This window comes from Astyanax mexicanus, chromosome 9 (assembly GCF_023375975.1).
Source record: "Astyanax mexicanus isolate ESR-SI-001 chromosome 9, AstMex3_surface, whole genome shotgun sequence".
NCBI lineage: Eukaryota > Metazoa > Chordata > Actinopteri > Characiformes > Acestrorhamphidae > Astyanax > Astyanax mexicanus.
This window is the reverse complement of record NC_064416.1, coordinates 23,007,290-23,030,188: the sequence shown is the minus strand read 5'-3', so window position 1 is coordinate 23,030,188 and position 22,899 is coordinate 23,007,290. Positions and strand designations below refer to the sequence as shown.

At 39.0% G+C, this 22,899-nt stretch overlaps 1 protein-coding gene across 1 annotated transcript; it reads right to left on the bottom strand.

Moving 5' to 3' along the window:
* Window positions 1–7,329: 7,329 nt before the first annotated feature.
* Window positions 7,330–17,655, bottom strand: cbln1 (cerebellin 1 precursor). The gene is made up of 3 exons (XM_007249185.4): window positions 17,009–17,655; window positions 16,237–16,356; window positions 7,330–8,538 (listed from the first exon to the last, which is right to left on the bottom strand). Exons 1-3 carry the CDS (start codon window positions 17,258–17,260, stop codon window positions 8,341–8,343), a joined length of 570 nt encoding a protein of 189 aa, XP_007249247.1. The 5' UTR covers window positions 17,261–17,655; the 3' UTR covers window positions 7,330–8,340.
* Window positions 17,656–22,899: the final 5,244 nt, after the last annotated feature.

Below are 22,899 nucleotides of genomic sequence, written 5' to 3'. Positions count from 1 at the left end.
TTTTTACCCTCCTTGTAACTCTGTAACTCTAAATAATACAGCAATCTGACATTGACATTTCCTTGTCCTTGTTCCTTGTTGGAGGCATTTCTGAAGCAGTTGGACAACTTCATATGGATATTCAATTTAGAAAAATATGAAATATTATTGCACTTATGTTAGCAGAAACATTTAAAAACCATTAAAAAATAGAATAAACATCAGTGTTAGATGCTGAAGATGAGAGTAGCTGTGTATATGTACTACTGCTGTATATTTACAGTAGAATTCCTTAAGTGATTTGCTGTATTATCTATATACAGTGCATTGCTGTACAGAGTGTTGTATATTGCTCAGAGTTAGCTCAAGCTTCTAGTCAAAAAGGTTTAAATGTTGGATAGTTTTTCATTGGCCAAGCATATAGGTAATGTATTCAGGCCTTTGTTCTTAAATATAATCGTGCTGCGTTTTTTGTTGAATTCAAGACCAAGACAAAACTGACACCAGGACACTTCAAAATTCAGGTCAAGACCTTGCAGTAGTCGATTCCAAATTACACCAAGAACAAGAAATGACCCAGGCAGTCCATTTGTATTATTAATATTATGTTTAGACTCATTTCAAATATTGTTTTATTTAATATTTAACCATGATGGTGTTTTGTGTTTCAGTTAATGATTTTCTTTATTTCATCATATTAAACAGACTTTAAGAGAATTCATTACTGACAATGTTATAGTTGTAAAGACAGTAAGAAGTGCAGATGTTCTAATTTTGTTTAATATACGTTGTTATACAGTTCAAATCTTACATGTTTCATAATGTACTCTTGCTGTTGCCATTTAAAACACCATCATGTAGCATTTTTTTATCTCAAAAGTACATCTTGTACAAATCCCTGTGATGTTCCACTGAGCTGTACTGTAATAGCAAGAATATCATCTCTATGCTTCTAACTTTATGCCTGGAACCCTGCTTGCTGATAATACTTTGGTGAAGTGGATAAAAAAAAACATTTGCGAGAACTACTCTTTGTAGTCCCAGCTATATTTGTGTAAAATCCTGTGATATTATTTTACTTTTTCCACTTTTCATCGATGGTTCTAATTCTCAAAGCTTGCCCAGAAAAGCCTGTGTAACCCATTTGTGAATTAGACTTCACTAGTTCCAGGGCAACTGCTTTAATAATTAAAGAAAGCAACAATATGGTATCAAGTGTAGATTATTGTATTGAAAATATAATAGTAATATTTAATAAAAGTAATATTTAAAATATTACTCCAAAAATACTACATAGCAATGTTGTTGTATATAAAACATACTTTACTGTATATATAGTTTTGGGGTCAATGCTTGTAAGCTTGATAAAGGTGAAGAAACTCTTAGTCTATCCTGAAGTGTTGTTGCAGTGTATATAAGGCTTTTTATTTCTGTTTATATGGCTCATTTCAGTATTCTGAAAATAAATGGCTTGTCACGTCTGGTTGAGGAGAGAATCATGACCCTGGGAAAGAACAAAAAAGTGACTTGGCCTTTTCTGTATATTTTTTTTCCACACACTAATTTTGAAAGCTCCACTTTCTGCTGTATGACTGGATAAATATCCCTTATTAGCCATAAATTTCACAGCAGGGGGGTGAGTTTACCAGAATCAGGGTGGGAGGGGAAGTATTGCAAGTGATGTCAAATCAAATTAAATCAATCTGTATTCAGCGGGCGGCTCGTTGAGTTAAGAGCTGTCATAATTACCCCACTCCTGCATTGTTGCAGTTACAGCAACCAACACTAGTGCTGCTCCTCAAAACTCCAATTAAAATTCAATCAGGCTAAATTAGACAAAAATAACCAGCGTAATAATCAAGGCTGAGGAACCTTTTTGCTGTATTGTTTTTTGAGAACAGGAAAAGGAAGCACTGGGTTTCCCTGTTGAAGCTGAAAGAGAATGAGTGGTGCTTTTTCTCTTTTGTTCAGTGGTGGAATCAGAGAAAAATGCTGAATAAATCTGAGCAGTTCAGTTGCACTAGCCCACGTGTGTTTTATGCCATTTCACTGCTTGTATTTGTAGACGTGAGATGGATCATCGTGAATCAGTGTGATTTCAGTGTTAGTTGTGTTTTAGAAGGATCTAGAAGTTAAAAGACATGTCAAATTCTATGTATTACAGCATTATATAATTAGTCTCTAAAACCTAAATTTACAACCCCATCTCAGAAAACAGTCAAGAAGTATTACTGAAAAATGGTTAAAACCACACTCACCAAGTAATTTATTAGAAGGTCTATACTAAGGCCTAATCCCATTTAACACCTTGCCCATATGTTCTAGGGTGTTCCAATTCTAGTTGGGATAGAGGGGTGAAGTGTTAGGGCTACATGAGCTTCCAAACAGAGAGTTATAAGTAAGCAAGATGGCTGCACAATTTGCAAATGCAGCATTATCTTTGGCTAAGTTCACATTAACAAGCTGAAATGACTCAAATTTCAGACTTTAAATGACTTGAGTCATATTCATATGTGATCCTAAATGCACGGACATGTGACATGAATGTGAACGGTCAAATCGGCCACCTGGCCTTTTTTCACCTCCTTGACCTGATCATGACCAGCTGTTTGCTCTCCACTCCAGCAAAAAATGCTCCACATATGAGCTGCTAACAAATTCATTTCACTTCATAAAGCTACGAGTCCTCTCTCAAATATGACTTTTTGTTGTTGTTGGTGAAGAAAGCAATGATTATACATGCATCAGTGTGCACATGTGAGGCGTTTCAGGGACAGATTCATTCACATTACACACAGATACAGCTCACTTACATTTGTGAATGTGAACCATTAAGATATATGAAGATAATATGTGGCTTGTAATGTGAAAGTAGGCTTTGTTAAGTGATTATAACCATTTCATGTTCTCAGTTGTTAACAAAACACAGTCTGGCATTGAAGCAGTGATGTTTTGTATTGATTTATTTTAACTATGTATCAGGTTTTTGAGGGACTGTCCCATTTCTTTAGGAAGGATTTCAAAAACTTTGCCCTGGAATTGAGTTTGGGTGACACTTAAAAAGAAGAGGTAGGGGCACAGTTGCAAAATGGGATTGGACCCAATTCTAAATAGGGCCTTCTTTTGCTCATATGGCATTCTTTCTTAATGGCATAGATTCCACCAGACCTTGGAAAGATTCCTTTTAGATTCTGGTCCATGTTGACATGATGTTTCCTGCAGGTTTTTAGCAGCACTTTTATCCATGCAGGTTTTTCTACCACATTCTACCAAAGTTATAAGGTTGGATTCATATTTAGTGACTGGGAAGGCCATGTGGGAAATTATCATTTTGGAAGTATCTATTACAAGCCCCAATGTTTACCAACAAAACCACCTCCACTATGGATGGAGCAGGTGGATGTCTTCATGCTGCCGGGGCCAGTTCTACTTTACTTCTACTTTTAACGGAAATCAAGATTCATTAGACCAGGCTATGTTTCTCCAGTCTTTAGCAGTCCTGTTTGAGTGGGCCTGTGCTTACTGCAGTCTCAGCTTTCTGTTCTTGACTGAAATAAAGTGGAACCTGATCAAGGTTGGACAAGTTTCGACCGTTTGGTAACAACAATCATGCCAAGATCTATTTTTTATTTTTCTCATTTTGATTATTTAAATAAACACTATCTGAAGCTACTGCTTTAAATCTGTTTTATGCATTGCACTGCAGATTAGAAAATTGCATCAACAAATAGATGAACATGTCATCCTAGTAAAGTCCTCAATGTGTGTATGGTTCACTCTCCATACAGCTAAACATCAAAGATGCACAGAAACTAAAGATTTTGGTCAAAACAAGTAAAACATTTGGTCAGGTTTGAATTCATTTTGCCACCACTGCATACATTTAATATCCTATGTCATTTAATATAATTTGGGCTTATGGACAAAGCAATTACAAAATTATAATTTGAAAATAATTATTGATTAAAAGAAGGTTTAAATATCTTAGGCAGACATATCAATAAAGCACAATTTGACTTTTAAATAAATTAGCTATTATTTATTATTGAACAAATGGCCTTTACTGATTTGACTGAACACCAAAAGTGCTTTTTTGCCATCTATTATGTTTGACTGCTCCATTAAGTCAAATAAGCTTTGCTGATTTGAGCTTTTTCTCAGCAGTTTTAGGTAAAGGGCAAACTAAACTTTCTCTCTGTCTTCATTTTACCACTCTATCAATCTTAAATCTGATCTCTCCATCCCGCCTCCAGGAGTGTTACCATATGGCTGTTTTTACACTGTTCCTTTAGGGGCCACTCGCCCACCGCTACTGTGTGAGAAGGCCGAGAGGGCTGTGGCGGTGCAGCCTGAGCGGAAGAGATGGATTGCAAGTCAGCCTGCAGTCAGAGGACTGGCCTCGCGCCCAAAGACACACCTGGTGCACGCCACAATGTGCTTGACTCGTCATGTATCTCCTGCGACCTTAAGGTCACCTGACTCACCCGCTCCCACTCACACAATACATACAGGTGTGAATGATTCATCCCATTAAAGTGTTTTTTTTTTTTTACTCAGATTGTGGGCTAGCGGTGGTTTGTCTCTAATAGCCGTAATTGCAGTTTTCCAGGAGGTCAGTGTTGGAACGCTGGAAAAGAATTGATACCTGGTTTGAATTTCCATGATTCAAACATGCCAATTGGTTGCATGTGAATGAAATATGACTCGCTTTTGTATTCATTCATTTCTGATCAATTGACACATTTGAATCACATTTGAATGAATGGATTTTGGTAATTCAGGGCAGCATTTTTTGATGTGATGTTGGTGTGTGAAGGAACTTGAATTGCATTCAGAGGATAAAAGGAGGTAGTAGAGCAGTAACCAAGCGTTCCACACCTTCACACACGGCCATCATCTGCATCAGTGCTCTGTCAGGTGTTCTGTCTGTCTGTTCTACCATATCTCTCTCTCTCTTCACGCCTGGCCGGCCCGTCGGCTCTTGTTCCAGTCTGCTCCTCAGATGGATGGCTGGGCCGCTGGGTCCTAATGAGCGCTCCTCAGCAGGAACGTGCAGCCAAACAAAGGCCAATATAGACACCACTCTCCACCCAGTGTACCACACCAGCACACCCTACTGCAATACTACACAGCGTGCATTAGCCTGCTGCAGAACCTGCTGTTCCATTCCAGCTTCTTATCATTCCTCCTGCTGTACTGCTTCATTACAACTAGTGGGTACCAAATAAAACTACAGAGAAGACAGTGGGTCAGCCTCAGCATCCCATCCGTGTAATTACTTTATCACTTGCTAGCCTGTTCACTAACAGTATGAAGTATTGTATGAGTATTTCTTGGCTTTTTTTGATACCAAAATCATCAAGCCACTGGTTCTTCTTCAAACAGTTAGCTAACTTTTCTGGGCTTTGTAAAAGTTTTTAAGCATTTCATGGCATCGGTACGGCCACTATAGGTTTCACAGAGTTCGGCTCAATGGTTGAGAAATCCACCATGCTAACCTAGTTCACCACAGTTATTGCAGCCAATGTCAAACCCTTAGAGCCAAGACAACCATATACGCCATACATATTTTGCTGGGCACTGATAAAATGTTGAGCTTACGCCCACAAACACACTAGTGAGCACACACACACAGTTAGGGACATATGCGCAGTGAAGCTTACATATCAATATCGCAGTACTTTAACCGCTGAGCCACTCTACCCCAATAACAGGCCTTGCCCAGGATGCAGGACATCTCGCATCTTCCGCGAAAATAATACCCTTATTCAAATCCAAATATTCACTAGTCCAGGACACAGGACCCTCTACCTGTATTTACTTTCTGGGTACCACTACACATAGGCAGAACTGACTAATTGTGTGGTTTGTTGTGATGCATTTTGGTGGATTTTTTCCTAGTTTAAAAACAAGCCTAACCAAGAGGATAAAAATCAAAATGTACAAACACATTAATTACTTAATTAGACCAAATGCAAATGAGCAAATTAACTAGTGTCAAAATGCTTGACAAAGATAATGCCCAATGTTCTTCAGGGCAAATCAACATTATAATTAGCTAGGTTTGATTTGAGCTCATAGCTGTTAAAAGTATAATTTTCTTGAAGATCTTTTAGGGGTTCTTCCAATTTTTGGGGATTTGTTTTGTATATAACCCTTAAGCTACAAAATGAAACTGCTGTTAAAAGTGTTTCAAGAAACATTCTAGAAACATAATAGGTTCCACAAAGCACCTTAAATGATTCCTCCACATTTTTAACTTGAACAACCCCTAAAAGTTCCTTAAGAAATGTATACTTTTAACATTGTGTGTGGAATACAGTTCAAGAAGCCGTGTAAGAGAGGCATCCACACTCATCCAGACAAAAATAAAAGGTTGGATATTGAGGAAGCCAGCAAGAAACAGGTGTCTACTTCTTCTATGCATTCCTCACTCACTCACTAAGGCAGGTCTACAATGTTTATTGATGCTAACAGGAGTCGAGCGCTGCAGGGCATCGAGGGGTCAACATGACCAGGACAGACATCTTTATCTCTCTGTTTGTTACTCCACAAAAGGCAGGATGCAATTCCGTTCTCCTTCCAAAACATCAATGTGTGCTGCACCCCACACATTAAAATGACGATCACAGTGTGATGAACGCATGAGCGCTAAAAATCACTGGAAGCTTGATGGATAAATGTAGCATGAATAAGAGCATTACTATAACAGAGGTTATGATAAAGAGTGCAGATTTCAGCTTCAAAGCATGAAAGACTGAGAGAGGCATAGAATAGGAAAGGCGGAGTAACAGGGTGAAGAAAGACAGGAAGAAAGGAAAATAAAAGAAAAGATGAACACAGTTCAGTTGACTTTTTTCCGAATAAACACTGGAGTTTGCTTATTATGCACACACTATTTTCCCCTTAGGAGCTCATTAAAGTCTTCAGTGCACAGAGAGAGGAGAAAAGCCCCCTATCACCTGCTAGAGAGAGAGAGAGAGAGAGAGAGAGAGAGAGATGAAGAAAGAGATGGAGAGAGATGGAGTGAGAGACAAAGCAGCCAGAAGAACTCGTGTCTCAGGGAATAGAGATCCACCAGTGACAGAGAACAAGTCAATGTCGCTGTCTCATACTACACACATACTACACACACACACTTACACACTCACACTGTCAACAAGCACACTGACACCTAAATGAATGTTAATGCATACCTATTTAGCCCCCCACCCCACCTTCCCCCCACAGCCCCCATACACACCCTTCAAACAATGGAAAGTGTGTGAGCACACAACTACCTTCATGAGCCCTCAGATCAAGTGAATAACTGAATTCCGAGGCCGAGAATCAGATTAAGAAAAATAAAAATGACCATTTAAGTTTTATTGGATCAAAGCAAATTATAAAACAATCATTAAATCAACTGATTGATGAATAAAAGGGAGGAGTTTCGCCTGCTTAATATTCACATATATCTTACAGTCAATGATAATAAAATTCCTTTATAGTAATTCTGATATAGGTTCAGTGTAGCCACATTTTTTTTTTTTTCGACCAAAAAACAAAAACAAGAAGCATCGGTAGCTGGACGGCAGCTTCATGATCCACACACACACAATCACTAAGTATTAACACTGAAATACGGAAATACAGATAGTCAACCAGATTCAGTTAGTCATAGAGTATATCATATAGAAATTTGAAGGATTTTTTATATATCTATATATATATATATTTATCCAGTATACAGCAAGAGTCTCTTTGAGGAGTTTGAGAAGATCAGAGATTCTCCAAATCTCATGAAAGAGCAAGGGATCGTCCCCCCCAACGAGAGGAGACGACAGGCCGGAGAGGAGCAGAGACGCAACAGAGTGAGCGAGGTTACCCATCAGAACTGAAGGTAAAAGTGTGCGAATAGCGCTTAAGAATGTACACGTGGTGAGAGGTGAGACTCGAGGAGCGTATCAGTGTAAGTTGATGGAGGTGGGTGGTCGAGGGATAGATGGAGCGTGTGGTTGTTGGGTCTTGAATGATGGACATTCCATAAAGCAGATGAAGGTGTGGGTGTGATGATACATGTGGATGGGGGATGGCCTCTGTAGTTTTGTTGTTAATTGTTAATTATCGTATTTGTAAGGGTTATAAAAAAAAGTTTTGGCTGTCCAGAGCTGTAATCAAGCAGCAGAGCGAGCGAGTGTGTTGGAGAGCCTGCCACACTAATTCTCTTTTTAAATCATCTCCCTTTCTCTTTTTCACATTCACTCTCACTCTCTCTCTCTTTCTTTCTCTCGCTCTCTCTTTCTCTCACTCTCTCTATCTCCACAGTCCCCCAGGCCAGCGAGCTGAAGAGCAATAGTCCTTCTATGGCGAGTCCCTCCTCTACAGGGGGAAGACAAGGAAGCCGGAGAAGGTGGAGTATTTCCAGCCGCCCATCAGGTTGCCCCGCTCCAGCTTGAGGTAGGCGCGGTCGCCTTTCTCCATTTGGATCAGAACGCCATTGCTGGCAGCCTCGCGCGTCACATCCTGATCCCCGGCGAAAGCCGAAATCACCGGCCACCCGTTGTGCATGAGACTCACCTGAAACACACACAGACACACACAGACACAGGTTACTCACTAATTAAGATTGACAGATGCATATCTTGTTTGGGTAATGTTGTTGCCATTGTCAAAATTTGTACATCTATTTTTTGTTTTTTAGTTAATTAATTATTTAATTTATATTAGTTAGAAAAATCTCTTTAAATTGTAGGAAAAATTCATAATAAATGTACCGGCAGAAATGGTCCAAAGTTACTTTACATTCAGATTTTTTGGCATATCTATATTGTATCCAGATACATTTTTGAGGGCCACACCATAAACATATACACATATAATCAAAATTTGGAGTGGTTTTAAATTTGATTACAATCTGATTTGCAAAGATCCGTCTTAGTCTGGACACTCTGTTCTTTGTCATTAATAATGTGACAAACAATGACCTCATCAAATCTACTGTTACAGAAGTGCGAGACCCATTTAGACACATTTGCCTTGACACACAACCAATCTGATCACTTGCAAACAACAAATCACAAATTTGATTTGGTTGCAGTCTGAACATAGGAGGATCTATAAAGAATGATTTTTCTTCTGAAATAAAAACAAGCTTCAAAATGGGTTAAATAAATCCTTATTATTCCACTATATAGAAAATGCACATTCTTTATCTCATATAAATATTTTTTATTGGTGACAAATATGTTTTTTTTTTTTTATAAATGTGTTAAATTCCACTTACAGCACACTTTATCAAATTTAATGAAAAACTGATTAGCCAAATTAGCTTCATTAATACAATGCACTTCCACATAGAGAGAAATAATCAAACATACAGTACCAGTCAAAATGTTGGAAACACTCATTCAATATTTTTCTGTATTTCTTTATTTAATTTATTTTCCATATTGTGGTTTAATATTGAAGACATCAAAACAATTAAGGGACATATATGGAATTACAATGTAGAAAATGTTTGTCCTCCACAGTCCCCTAACCGTGTCAAACATCTCGGATTGCAACAGCTTCTTCCACCAGGCAGTCAGACTCCTCAACAGACAGAGACAGAGCTCAACCCCCACCACCCTTCACACACACACACACACACGCACACACACACACACACACACAGATCTCAGCACACAGAGATGGAAATGTATTTGTCCCTATCAGCAATATTTGCTGCTTCATTCTATAAAAGCTATAAACTCTTAAAATCATGTATGTTCTATATGTTTCAGTATGTTACATATCTATGCACATTTGTTCCCTCATTATGCACATTTTATTATACCGTATCGTACTGCACTGTCCTATCAGGTAAACTGACCTTTCTGTTGTATTTATTGTAGTGTTATAGTTTTATTTTGCATTACCTTTACATATTTATTTATATCTTTTGTATTGTTTTTCCATGTTGCACCATGGTTCCAGGGGAATGTAATTTCGTTACACTGTGTACCTGTACTAAGATGTAATGACAATAAAAGCCTCTTGACTCGACTTGACTTATTATTGATATTATTGAGCAAATGAACGATCAAAGCCCAGTTTCCCATCTTAGCATTTCAGTGTTAAGATCTTCTTAACTGGTAGAGAGATAGAGTAGTGTTCAGTGTGATGCTCGCTTGACCATTTCAGAATCATCTTATTAATTAGATATTTTTGGGAACTCAGGGCTGTTCTTAAAGTCGATGTGTTGAAAGCAGAAAAATGGGCAAAATAAGAATTTGAGCCAAATATTGACGGCAAGAAAACTGGGTCAGAACATCTGCAAAACATCAGGTAGGTCTTAAAAAGAGTTCATGGTATGCAGTGGTTACTTCCTACTATAAGTGCTCCAATAAAGGACAACCCATGAACTTTTGACAGGGTCATAGGTGCCCAAGACTCACTGGTGAAAACAATGGAGGCTCCACCTCATAACTTACAGGATTTAAAGGATCTGCTTGCTAACACCTTGGTGTCAAATTGTGCACCACTGGACACCATCAGATATCTTGTGGAGTCCATGCTTTGATTAGTTAAAGCTGTTTTGCTGGCACAAAGAAAAGCTACTCAATATTATACAGGCTGTTGTAATGTTATGGACAATCAATGTATACTAATTTAAGTATTTAACTTATCTGTGTTGGGACTTTGGCACAAATATGAGTCAAAAATGGTCAGGCAACTGTCACTCTTAAGTCCCTTCTCTCTTAGTCTAGATGATCTTAACAAAAAAGATGATTTTGGGAAATTGGGTCCTATTGGCTTTTTGAGGAGCTTAACATAACCTTGTATTGTTTGTATTGTATATTCACATTATGTCAAAAAGTGAAATATGTATATACACATTGAAAAACAATGGTTGCACCCAGAAGAAATTAACCAACAGGAATAGAACTTGATAAGTAGTTGTGCCAGACTGCCATGGAGTGACTCATAATGGCGCATCATCTTTGATGCCTTTAAGATCTAGATACTATGTCATGACCAGACGCATGCCCAGACCTATTCCTAGGCCTATGATTTTAAAAAATGTGTGGGATGGTTTTGGATGAGCTCTTAACACTGTTTTTGTGAGTCCTTTAGAAATAGCAGGAATTTTTAAGCTGCATAGAATAGATTGTGACACCATTAGGAACCTCTACAACTCTCTACATGCTGAGGCATCTGACATGTTGTGTTACACGTACATTACATTACACACTGCTGCTGTATGTTTAGCTCAGAAAATATGACCAGTATTGAGTCTAAATGTTTTTTTTTTGTTTGTTTTTTTCATGCTTTGACCTTTGTCTTCCTTGCGAATAATACTGCAATCCAACAGTACCTTCTAGATGCAACAACTTTTTCTGATGATGAGTATATACAGAAACACTCTCTTTCTAGCTCTTTCTAGCCTTTCCCTTTTCATTACCTTCATAAAAGAAAGAGAGAAAGAGCATAAGCATTGAAAAGCACATATATAGGCATAACCTCCCTCATGAACTGTTCAGTTTCTGTATAAAGTGGAATGAATACTGCAGTTCAAGGTGATGAGGTACACTCAGCTACAGAACTGCAGGCGAATACATAACATTAAAAGAACGGCTGGCCTTCCTTCCCCTTCATTTCCAGTAAGCCTTTCAGTCTCTTTATTAGATGCTTGGCATGGCAACCTATTGTTTTCTTGAGTGAGTAATAAGGCTGATCACCATGTTTATGGGTCTCAGTGAGGAATAACACATGGCTTTGTTTGTGGCTGTATCCACTGCCAGACACTTTGGACACTTATACATTACAGAGATAGAAAAGAAATGGCATTTCATAGATGTTCAGTGACTGAGGTTATGTGTGTGTGTGTGTGTGTGTGTGCTGTGCAAACAGAGATAGAAAGAAGGGTGATCTGGAGTGATGCCAAGCTTGGGGATTAGACATTCCTACAGACACACACAGACACACAAACACACACACTCACACACAGTAGAGCCAGGAGACAGGTGACAGACGGCGGGTACAAGACAAGATTCGCCAACAGTTTTGTTTTGCACTGCAGTGACTTCAGTAAAGGGCTGGACATGTTAATATATATAGTGGTGACAAAACCATGAGAGAGTATGATGTGGGATAATAGCGGCATTAACAGACACACATGGCTCAAAGACATCTTCCTTTTTTTCTTTTTTTTCTGAGTGGCTTGTTCTCAGCAGGAGAAAAAATGGACTGTCTTCAAATTTCAGACCCGGACATACGCCCGGTCGCCCCCATCAGCCGCAATTACACGGCCGAGCAAATGGGGAAAGCGGTGTGAGCGTGGTGTCAGCTCTATTCAATCCACTTCATTAATACTAAAGCACCCAATTAGAAGGGAGAATATGGACAGAAAGCAGACTGAATGGGTCTCCGCCTTCAGTTTAATGCAGCTGTTAGCCGAACAGACAGATTCTGACACTCAGCTTCCGGTCCGGATAACAGTGACACAGCGGCACAGTGACAAAAGCCCCAGTAACCCCCCCACCCCCCCATCTCCACCCTAACCACCACCCAGCCAGTCATCCTCATCACTTCACTTTTTACCCATTCTGAGAGGCACATAATGACCAGTGCCGGGTTCAACAGACGACATGAGTGTGCAGTTCTGATTGGTACGTCTCCATTTTCTTCCATTTACACAAGCAGATACCGAGTCAGGGAGCACAATTTCCTTAATTACCCACTGTCACATTCAGAGACTTAGAGAGAACAATGAACACTCTGTAGAAAAGTTTAAAGAATCGTTCTGCATTAAACATTCAGAGGGCATGGAGGGCACTCTGTTCCTTGTCTTTCTGTCTAATGAAGACTTATGAGCCTAAGAAAAGCGGCCCAAAAAAAATCGATTGTCACCAGTATATATATTAACAAGTGGTGTCAATCGATAATTTTTTTTTTATCAGATTAATCATGACAATATTCAGTGATTAACTGTGATTAATCTCATTTGTTCTTTCTAAGATGCAAGTTTTAACAGTGGATATTTAAATGTAAATAAAAGAGTAAATGTAAGAAATGTAAAATGCTCTTATATTTATATTAGTGGTGTTAATTAAAATACTGTTGTATACTTGTATGTTTGATGGGAGATAAAGCCAACGTGGGGCACTGGAATAAAGAATGCATGAAAAATTGGAAAGAGGAAACTTTTTTTACTTTGTTGCTTGATTAACAGCTTGGTTGTGAGAATTTCTGAGTTAGAACTTAATTTTCTGAGTATATAAAGCTCAGGAAGTGTTTGGTATTGCACAAATGCTCACAATTGGGGGGGGATAACCATTTAAATGGTCTGGGGCTCTTGTTGTAACACAGTAATGTGTACACTGTCCCTTTAAGAGTCCCTTACACTAAGTGTAAGTACTGCTAGAAAGAGTCTGAGTATACTATCTGCTCCATGTGCTTCATGTTTCTCCTGCCCCAAAGCTCACTATCTGGGTTGGAGCTGAAAGTCTTAACTGAGACTGGCTCCGGAGCATTACAACTGGACACCTCTGTCATCGAGTTGTACGTGACGGACCTTTTTTTTAGTCATTCAGACAGAAAAAAAATCTGCATATTGTACAGGGGCAGGGCAGGTCATGGCACAATGTTGGGGTCAAACTTGGTGGACTAATTAATTTGCCTTAAAAATATATATAATGCGTTACTAAAACGTTACTGATTTCAAATGAATCACATTAATTAACACCTTTTCAAATATGATCAAGACTGGATTACTTTACCAAATCAAATGCTCATTACAGTCAGGGTTTTCCCGCAATGCAGACAATACCTTCACAGTCAGGCCTTTACACTCTATACCTGTAAAGGAAAACTGGGGTGTGGGCAAGAGCATGTTGTAACTGTACGAATCACCATATACCAGGAGTATACCATTACGCTCCTGGAAATCCTGGAGATTTCTTTAGAGTTTTGTGCTTTTTAATGCCCAAACACTAATTTAATCCACATGCCATATTATCAGCATTTGTTCATCTATTCATCTGACAAGCAATGCCTCTAAAAAAGGAAGTAGCTTTAAACGGTTAGAACTTTAAGCTATAGCGTCCCATAGAATAACCATGTTCAGTTCCATAAAGTTCATTTAAGCTTTGTTTTTTTGTGGAGTCAAATGTTATTGTGTGATATCTTTAACAGTTCTAACCATTTAAATGAAATAGGGTTGTTGCTTTCAAAACTTAAAAGAATCGTACATTTACTGTTCCATCACTGCAGTTATGTTGTTTTTCATTGCAGTTGGTTTAATAGCCAGCAAGGCCACACAAAAAAACACTGCACACTCTTATGCTCTACCGCTTCTTTGTTTCATCAGAAGGGATTGGAACCAACACCCTTTTATGTGTTTATTCTTCTCATTAAAATAAAATAAATAATTTTCTTTAGAATCTGTTTGTTATTACGCATTTCTTACAAGATCATTACTGCACAATCAGTCATTATAGTGCTTCGTAATGATCTCACATTACGCATGCTGCTATGCGCCGCAACTAGCGCTGCATTAACAGTTGCGTTTGGACCCTTGCAACTTACACACACACTAAAAGAGTTTGAACATTCACGGTTTTATTTGACTAATCTCATTATGCAATCTAGTTTCTGGCATGCTTTCTCAGACTTCAAAGGACCCTCTGTGAATTCTAAGCAACCATTTAGAAGGAATGGGGGATTTTAATGCTCAAATGGCTGCAGTCGGAGGCTTCGCTCAGATGGGCCTGTTATAAAGCTTTTAAATGCGTAGTACATGGCTGCATTATGAAAACCTGCTGTAGACTTGTCCTTGAAGTGCTGTGTTTGATGAACTCACAACTCACATCTGATTAAAAAAAATGAACTGTGTCTAACAGAGGACCAGATGTTCAAACAATTGCTGTGGAAAAAGAAAAAAAAGAAGAATTGCCATGGAAAACGCAGATAAGAGCTATATTTATGACCAGTGTGCACAATTCTCATTTCCCAGAGTTTCATGAGATCCACACATTGCAGATATGGTCTTCTGCACTATTTATGGTTGTCAGGAGGCTTGTGTGTGTTTAACTCCTGCCTCTCTAGATTTCTATACAGTATGCTATACTGGATATCTACTGTTCTGCTAAGCTGGATTCCGTATATATAGTGGTTTCATTTCACTAGGGTAAGCGAAATTCTCCCGAATCCACTTTTAGCCAACAGTACACCTAATCTTCAGTTAATGAATATGTGGATTAATGTATATGAATGGAAAATCCATCAGAGCATAGACAAATATAATTTCTATTGGACAGGAATTACTGTAATTCCTTATGTTATGAAAATTTGCTGTAATAGAGCGATTATATGTGCACTGTCGAAAAGATATAGCAGGTATATGGATTGCAGCCCAGTGCATTTTACTTTTGATCACCAACAAGTGTAGTGAAATTCAGTGATTGGATAGCACCATTTTTCATTATATATCCACAATATCTTTTAACTTTTTGGGAATTTAGGACAATTTGTAAAACAAGGCAAGGCAAATGTATTTATATAACACATTTTATAGCCAGTGTACATTACTAGAATTTAAATAAATGACCTGAAATCACCTATAGATCTCTGTTTGTAGGGTGCTGATCCTTCACACCTCTTTTTTGACAATTTTTCTTTTTTCTTGGTTTAGTTTTGTTACTACCAGGATATCACAGGGTTACTCCTTACTGACTTGGCTTTAAGATGTTGTAAAGTTGCTATTGTTTTTTTTTTTAAACCTTGTTAGACTTTTCTAAATGTCAAATGTGCTTCCATATTTGTATTATGGTAGTAAATATTAGAGATCAACAGCAACTGAAAGGAGTTGCAAAGCCACAGGGAGGACTGACAAAGCAAAAGTGATCCCAAAAACAAACAAACAAACAAGCATATAGGATCAATCGATGCTTTCCTACGTAAAGCTGTGCCTCAGTAGGGTTCATTTGTACGCTAAACCTGGAAATGCACAGGCGTTCTATTCCTGAAATGTTGGGACAGGGCGCTGTCCGCGGTGCTGAATCTATACACTTTTTCCATATATTGACCAAGGCATGAAATCGCGCCGATTAGTGTCTGAACACGCTTTGCGTCGGATTTAGCACTTTACTATGCCACTATTAAATATATTATAAAGAGTTTGAAATTGAGTAAAACTGCACCACTCTTCTCACGCTGCCAGTCGCATGCTTTTACACACACACACGCATACACTTACACACGCAGATACGCGCACGCGACCAGAGCAGCACTGACCTGGATGGTTTGGCGATTGTACACCTTCACGACGTGGAAATTAAAGCTGTAAATCCCTTTGCGCGGCGCGAAGAAATTGCTCCTTTCCTCATCGAAACTCCTTCCAACGTTCACCAGAACCTGAGGAAGAGATCAGCAGAGGAAGAGCAGTGTTTCTAAAATAAACCGGATTCATTCATGAACCAGAGTTCCGATTAAGATAAAAGAGTTTTGGGTGTACTTGTCTCGGAGGAAACCAATCCAAGAGCCCAGAATTCAACAGTTAATAGACTGGATGACATTTGACCACCTCAAAGACGATATAGAGTAGTAAAACTATAATAAAAATAATAGTCTATTAATTTATAGGTTTCACTTTCACTAGTTTATTGGCGTTATTAACTGTGTCATTACATCTCAAAGAAAGAAACTTAAGTTTAAAAACTAAAGTAAACGTGGTTGTACTATTTTGCTTTTTATTTATTTGTGCCTACTATTAAGGACGACCGTTGGACCTAGAGTCTAGAGATGTACCTTTAAGAGTACATTTGCACTGTTTTTACTATTTTTGACATACGGGGTTCTGTTCTTCTGTATGATGAGGAGAAAACATATTCATACTTTTCTACGGAAGCGTTGGTTCTATGTAGCCCCGAAACATCGCATTTATCAAATATGTTATTTAGAATTTATATAGAGTGTGTGTTTTTTTATTTCCATGTTACGACTTAAGCAGGTAGTTGATCTCAGGAGACCGGAGAAAAGGACCGTCAGTCCACGGCGCATTACTCACCTGGTCAAAGTAGATGACCATGGTGCGGTTGCTCATCTCTGACGGCTCGTGATTGGTGTTTCTCACTACGGAGAAGGCCACTTTGGCGCTGCCGGAGCGCACAGAGATTCCCAGCGCGGTGCCCGTGGGGTCCGAGGTGGGGTTGGAGTCGCAGACCACCAGGCATTTTCCCTCCAGGACCACCGGCTCCGTCTCGTTCTGCGCACTCGCGAGACTCGCCAGCCACAGGGCGCCCAGCAGCACGGTTAACATCACCGCCCCGGGGTCTCTCCACAGCGCGAGAGCCGCTCTGCTGTCAACTCACTTCTTCACCTGTGCGCGCGACACGTCAACAGACCTCACGCGCTTTTTTTTCCTCTGTTTGCTTTTCCCGTTTTTCTTTCCTCGGTGGAAATGAACTCCTCCCGTTTCTGGACGTCCAAAAAGTTTATTTATATTTCTTTAAATATATGTCTCGAGCCTTTTCCTGGTATTTTTCTCACTAAATCCTCAGATTCCACTTTCTTTTATCTCCCACCTTCTTTCTCCGCTTTTTCCCTCACTCCGTCGCGAGGCCCTCGTGTAGTCGGCGCGCGCCTGAACGCATAGCGCGGGCTCTCTACCCTGCTCGCGCGCTCAATTATTGATATGTGAGATATTAGAGGTGAGGAGCGAGGAGGCTCGAGAGCGCTGTTCTCCTGCCCCTCCCATTCACCCTCCCCTGACCCCGCCCCTTCCCGTCGGCGCCCTTTCAGCTCACGAGCGCCTCCTTGCTCGTCCAATCGTGGCGTTTGGAACCGCCCTTACTTGTACTGACGGCCAGAAAGGAGGCCCCGCCCCAAGAACGGAGATTCTACAGGTGGACTGCGCTGCTGCTGAGGGGCAGGAAAGGGGGACCGGAGCCCCCTCCCCCACCACGGCTGTTAAAACGGCGGCGGATTGCGCTCCTAACCTCGCGCGCTAAGCACGAGGACGGTTTGGCTTCATCTCTAGGTCTGATGGATTATGAGCTAGAACATGTGTCTGTCTGTAGGACCTGCTGGACACAAAGAGCCAGGCATTTTTTGGTCAAGTGATTATTTTTTATTAGAAAATTGCAGGCTTTAGGTTTTAGTTTTTTTTTGTTTGTTTCATTACATTTTCATTTTGCTGTTTTTATGCATCACTGGAACTCTAACAGCTGAAAGGATATCAAGTTTATTTTTAAACACATTAATTGATGGGAAAAAAAAACATTTAAAACGTTAATTGATGGAAATTAGCTTAAACCCGTGGACTCGGTCGTTGCAACCTTCCTTTATTTTAGTTTTCTTTTTGTCTTTTTTTATTTGGTTTATGTATAAAGTGACTTCTTTAAATATTTTTAGTTTTATTTTAAAATATGTTTTTTGTAAAAAAAAAAAAAACAACTTTGGAAAAATCTTTTCTCACTCCTTTTAAACTCTTAATTTTCTAATTTCTTCTACTTTCTGTCTCTCTTGTTCTTTTTCTATTCGTTTTTTTAGTTATGCTGTTTTGGAACTCTAACTCATTTCTGGTTCATTTCTTCTGTTTAACTCTTTTTTCTCTTTGTTTTGAACTTTACTTTCTCTATCTGGGATTTTCTCTTTCTTTACTTTCTATATATTTGTGTTCTCTTTTTTTAACTCTACTCAATATCTTAGTTTTTATTTAAACTTTTAATTTACATTTTCTATCTTTTTTTGTCTTTTTAACCCCTATTATTTCTATATCTGTTTCAATTTACTATTCCTTGTTTTTTTTCCTCTTTATTTTTATGTTTTCTGTTTTAGTTTTTTACTGTAACTCTGTAACTTTTTTCTGTTCGTTTGTAGCTTATTGCTTTGTAGCGCTACTTTTTACGTCTTCCTTTTCTTCTTATTGATAGCTCCACTTTACATCTGCGCTTGTTTTTATTTATTTTTTGTATGCATTTGGACTGTATGTGTTTACAAAGGCACACAAATCGACCGCACACACCCACCCACAAACACTCACTCACTCAAATATCCCACACACTGCGACTGAGTAACCGAACTTCTATTTCTGGAGAGCTAAACCACGCCGACCCACACTCACAGGAGCGCACGCGCGTGCACGCGGTTGAACGTGGCTGGCCTGGGGCAGTAGTGTGTGATTCTGGGACTGTGGCGCGCGCTGCTTTGTCTGCTGTCTCTGCCGCTTAGCGGTCGCGCGCGATGGTTCAGCCGTATTCCGCCTGCAGTTTTGGGGGCTGATGGAAACGGCCTGGCGTGCGGGACTCCACCCTTAAACCCCTGCACGCGCTTCTGCCTGCGGAAGGCCTGTGCCCATCACTCTGCGCCAGCGCACTTCCTACATGACATTTAATAAATGAGATCACCGAGCAGGCTTTTGGGGGGTGGGAGGGAGGGAGGAGTTGGGGGAGGGGTGCATGGCGAGCTAAACAAGAGCATTGACATTTTCAAAGAAATAGCGACGGCAACATCAATGCATGCAGGGGAATACATGAACTGAGGAGTTAATTAAAGGCACGTGCGAGTCATTGAGAGGCTTAGGGGCGCTTCACCAGCATATCACAATCGATCACATTAAGGGGCGGGAGAGAAGAAAACAAAGGGTCTTTCAGAGAGGAGCCTCGCGGATTTCAGAACCACGGCGGAGTGGACAGCTCCCGCCAAATTACAGCCTAAATCAAGAGAAACGTTTAGTTGATCACGGTTTAGTTTAAAAACAGAACATTAGAGTGGGTTCGGGACCTCCACTGATGACCAGTGAAGTGGAAAAAGGCTCTATTATGTCTTTTTAAAAGCTTTTAAAAGGCTTTTTAATGTTTATTTGAGAAAACGGAAGGTTTCCAACTGGTTTTAGGCATGGACAGTTGAAACAGAATGGGCGTTTACACTTACAAAATACATTTATATAAATTTTTTTGTTAAATTTGTTCAGATTAAAATTTTTGAAAACGTCTAAAGATCTATTTGTGAAAATTTTATTCTAGGCTACTTATCCTATTCACAAAACTGCAGACTAGACAAAAATCCTACTTTCAAAGTAAACTGTATACAATGTAAAAAAAAAAAAGAATACTTTAAATTGAGGGTTAACATTCCTCTATATCTATAACAATGTGTTTATTCAGAGTAAATCTCGAAAAAAAAATATTTGTATACAGTACTTGTATGAAATGTAATCAGCTGTTTTTTTATAGAAAAGTTCTTCATGTAGTAACTTAAAAGTGTTAAACAAACCAAAATACTCTATGAAGCATTTAGTTGCTCTTATCTGGTGTGCTGTTTACTTGTGGTTTCTGAGGCTGGTAACTCTGATGAACTAACCCTGTGCAACAGAGGTAACTCTGACTTTGTTTTCTGGGTTCAGTTTCATCATAATAATTGTGATGTTTCCAGATTGACTGCCCTTCGTTTTTTAAGGTTGTTTTTTCTTTACTTGTGTGTACACCACTTGTGTGGTGTAGTCCTTTACTCAAATAGGGCTACTTACTGTATACCAACATTACCTCTTTACAATGCAATTGATTTTCTCAAGAAATGTAAAAATATATTATTACACATTGTATTGTTTTTTTATGAAATTTAAAGACCCACGCGGTGGACACAAAAGACATGTTATATTGATACTGACTTTAAGGAACCATCGATAAAAAGATCATCAGTGAACCTAAAGTGTGAACCCTTTTTGGGCGCCTGTATATGCAAAACTTTAGGAAAAGAGGAAAGTGAGGCTCAACAGAAATCAAAAATCTTTGTGTGCTTTGCAACATAAAGGAAGAATGATAATCTACACAACTTCAATTTAGCTTCATTCTTCCCTCAGTGTTGACTAAAATGGCACCACAAACAACATCGGTTTGTTTTGGATGAGACACAACTCTTCCCCTGCAGGTGTGGAGAAAGTAGAAATGATAAAAGAAAGTGTTAAGAATATCAGGCACATTTCGACTTACAGCTGCCAAAATAACATTTCACAGGAAGCCTATCACCTAATGTGTTTTCTCCTAAACTAGGCACACAGCCAGAAAGCTGTGGGTTCACAAAGCACCTTTCTCGTACAGTAGAGGAGCTGGTGAGGATGAAACAAGGCGTCAGAGTGAAGCTCACTGGAAAAGATGTTTCAGCTTTGTTTTCTGCGTGCTAAAGCACGCAACAAGGCATGCAGAGAGATAGAGAGAGATTCCCCCGATGAAGGCACTGATGTGTTTGTGTAAGTGTGTGTGTGTGTGTGTGTTTGTGTGTGTTTGTGTCTATGACAGCTGTCCCCCAGGAGGGTCCTGTCACACACCATATCTTCCAGGTCTCAGTTGCCTCATCAAAGAGTGTACCTACACAAATTGTGTATATGGGGTGTGTGTGGGGAGGTGTAATTGCATTTACATTCAGAGCATTTGGTTGATGCACTTATCCAGACTGATGTACATTAAAATCATGTTACACAGGTAGGAGTATGTGGTGTTTGGAATCTTGCCCAGAGACTCTTTATGCTGTAGGGTGGTGAGCTTGCCAAGCCAGGGAATCATACTCTAGTTGGCCATGTGGAAGAATATTGTGTTATTGTTACCCACTGCACCGCTAAACCAACCATGTGTGCATGTGTGTGTGCGGCTATACACAACATCATACAAACAGATGTAGGCTGTTTATCTGGATATAAGTGTTTGTATACTATGTTACAGAACATTAAAAAAACTATCTATGTGGTGGCTGATGTGTTTATTGAACCATTTCCAAACTTTTCCAGCATTTTCTATCCAATATCTGTTTAAATCGAATAATCACATTACAGGATTTTTTAATCCTTACAGAGACAAAGACATAAAGACTAAATGCCGTTAGTTCTTAACTTCTCCACACACTACAAAATCTGCTCTCAATAAAATACCACAGACTTTAGATTATGCACGCCCACACTGAAAAAAAATATAAATTAGCTCAACTAAAGTCATCATTTTGCTTTGACTGAGTTAAGTTGTAAATATAAAACATTTTAAGTTCGTTCAACTTAACTCAGTCAAGTTATCATTTAGATTTGACTCAGTTCAGTTGTAAATACGTACAATTTTAAGTTTATTTAACTTAACTGAGTTTTGTTCACACAACAATAATTTAATTAACTCAACAGTATTGTGGGCTTGAACATTTTTGTTCATTTAATTTGTACATATGTAAACACATACTTATATACAGATATTTTCAACATATTTAGCAAATTTCTACAGAACAACCCATACTGTCAATATAATACTGAGGCAGAATATAGGTGACTCTACAAAGAGTGAACTCTGCAGCTTCAAGCCAACATACTGTGTGCACTAGGAACACAGAATAAAGGTAATTTGGTTTTACAGCCTACTACAACACTGAGGCCTGGCAATCCACACATATACTGTGATTCTGCATGCCTATAAGGTAGCTTTGGGCAACAGGCAACACAAAGATGGTAAGTGAGGGAGAGTCCACACCCAATATGCAAATATATGGTGCCAGGAGCCTATAGGAAAGCTGTATGAACACTGTAGAAAGAGCAGTATTTTAAATGTTGGTTTTAATCACATTTTTTCATTGGCTCAACAAACATTTTTAAGCTTTCAGGTTGAAGTTCTCTGAACTCATTTTATTTTATTTACTGGCCGATAAATTCATTCAACTTGATAATATTAGTTCTCCTGACTAAAACACAAAATCACTTTTTAGAATGCAGCGGATGGCTCTGATCTCCAAAACCTCATGGTAGTTTCTCACAAACTCAGTGTAAACAATCAGCAGATGAAGAAGAAATATGCTTGTTCTAAAAAAAAACTGCTTAAAAAGCCAGTCTTTTATCTTTGAGAACAGATTTGGTCACTCTTGATATTTTAATCTCAGTGTCTTCATGAGGTTAGAGTCATCTGGAACAGTTTTCTTAGAGTCTTGAAG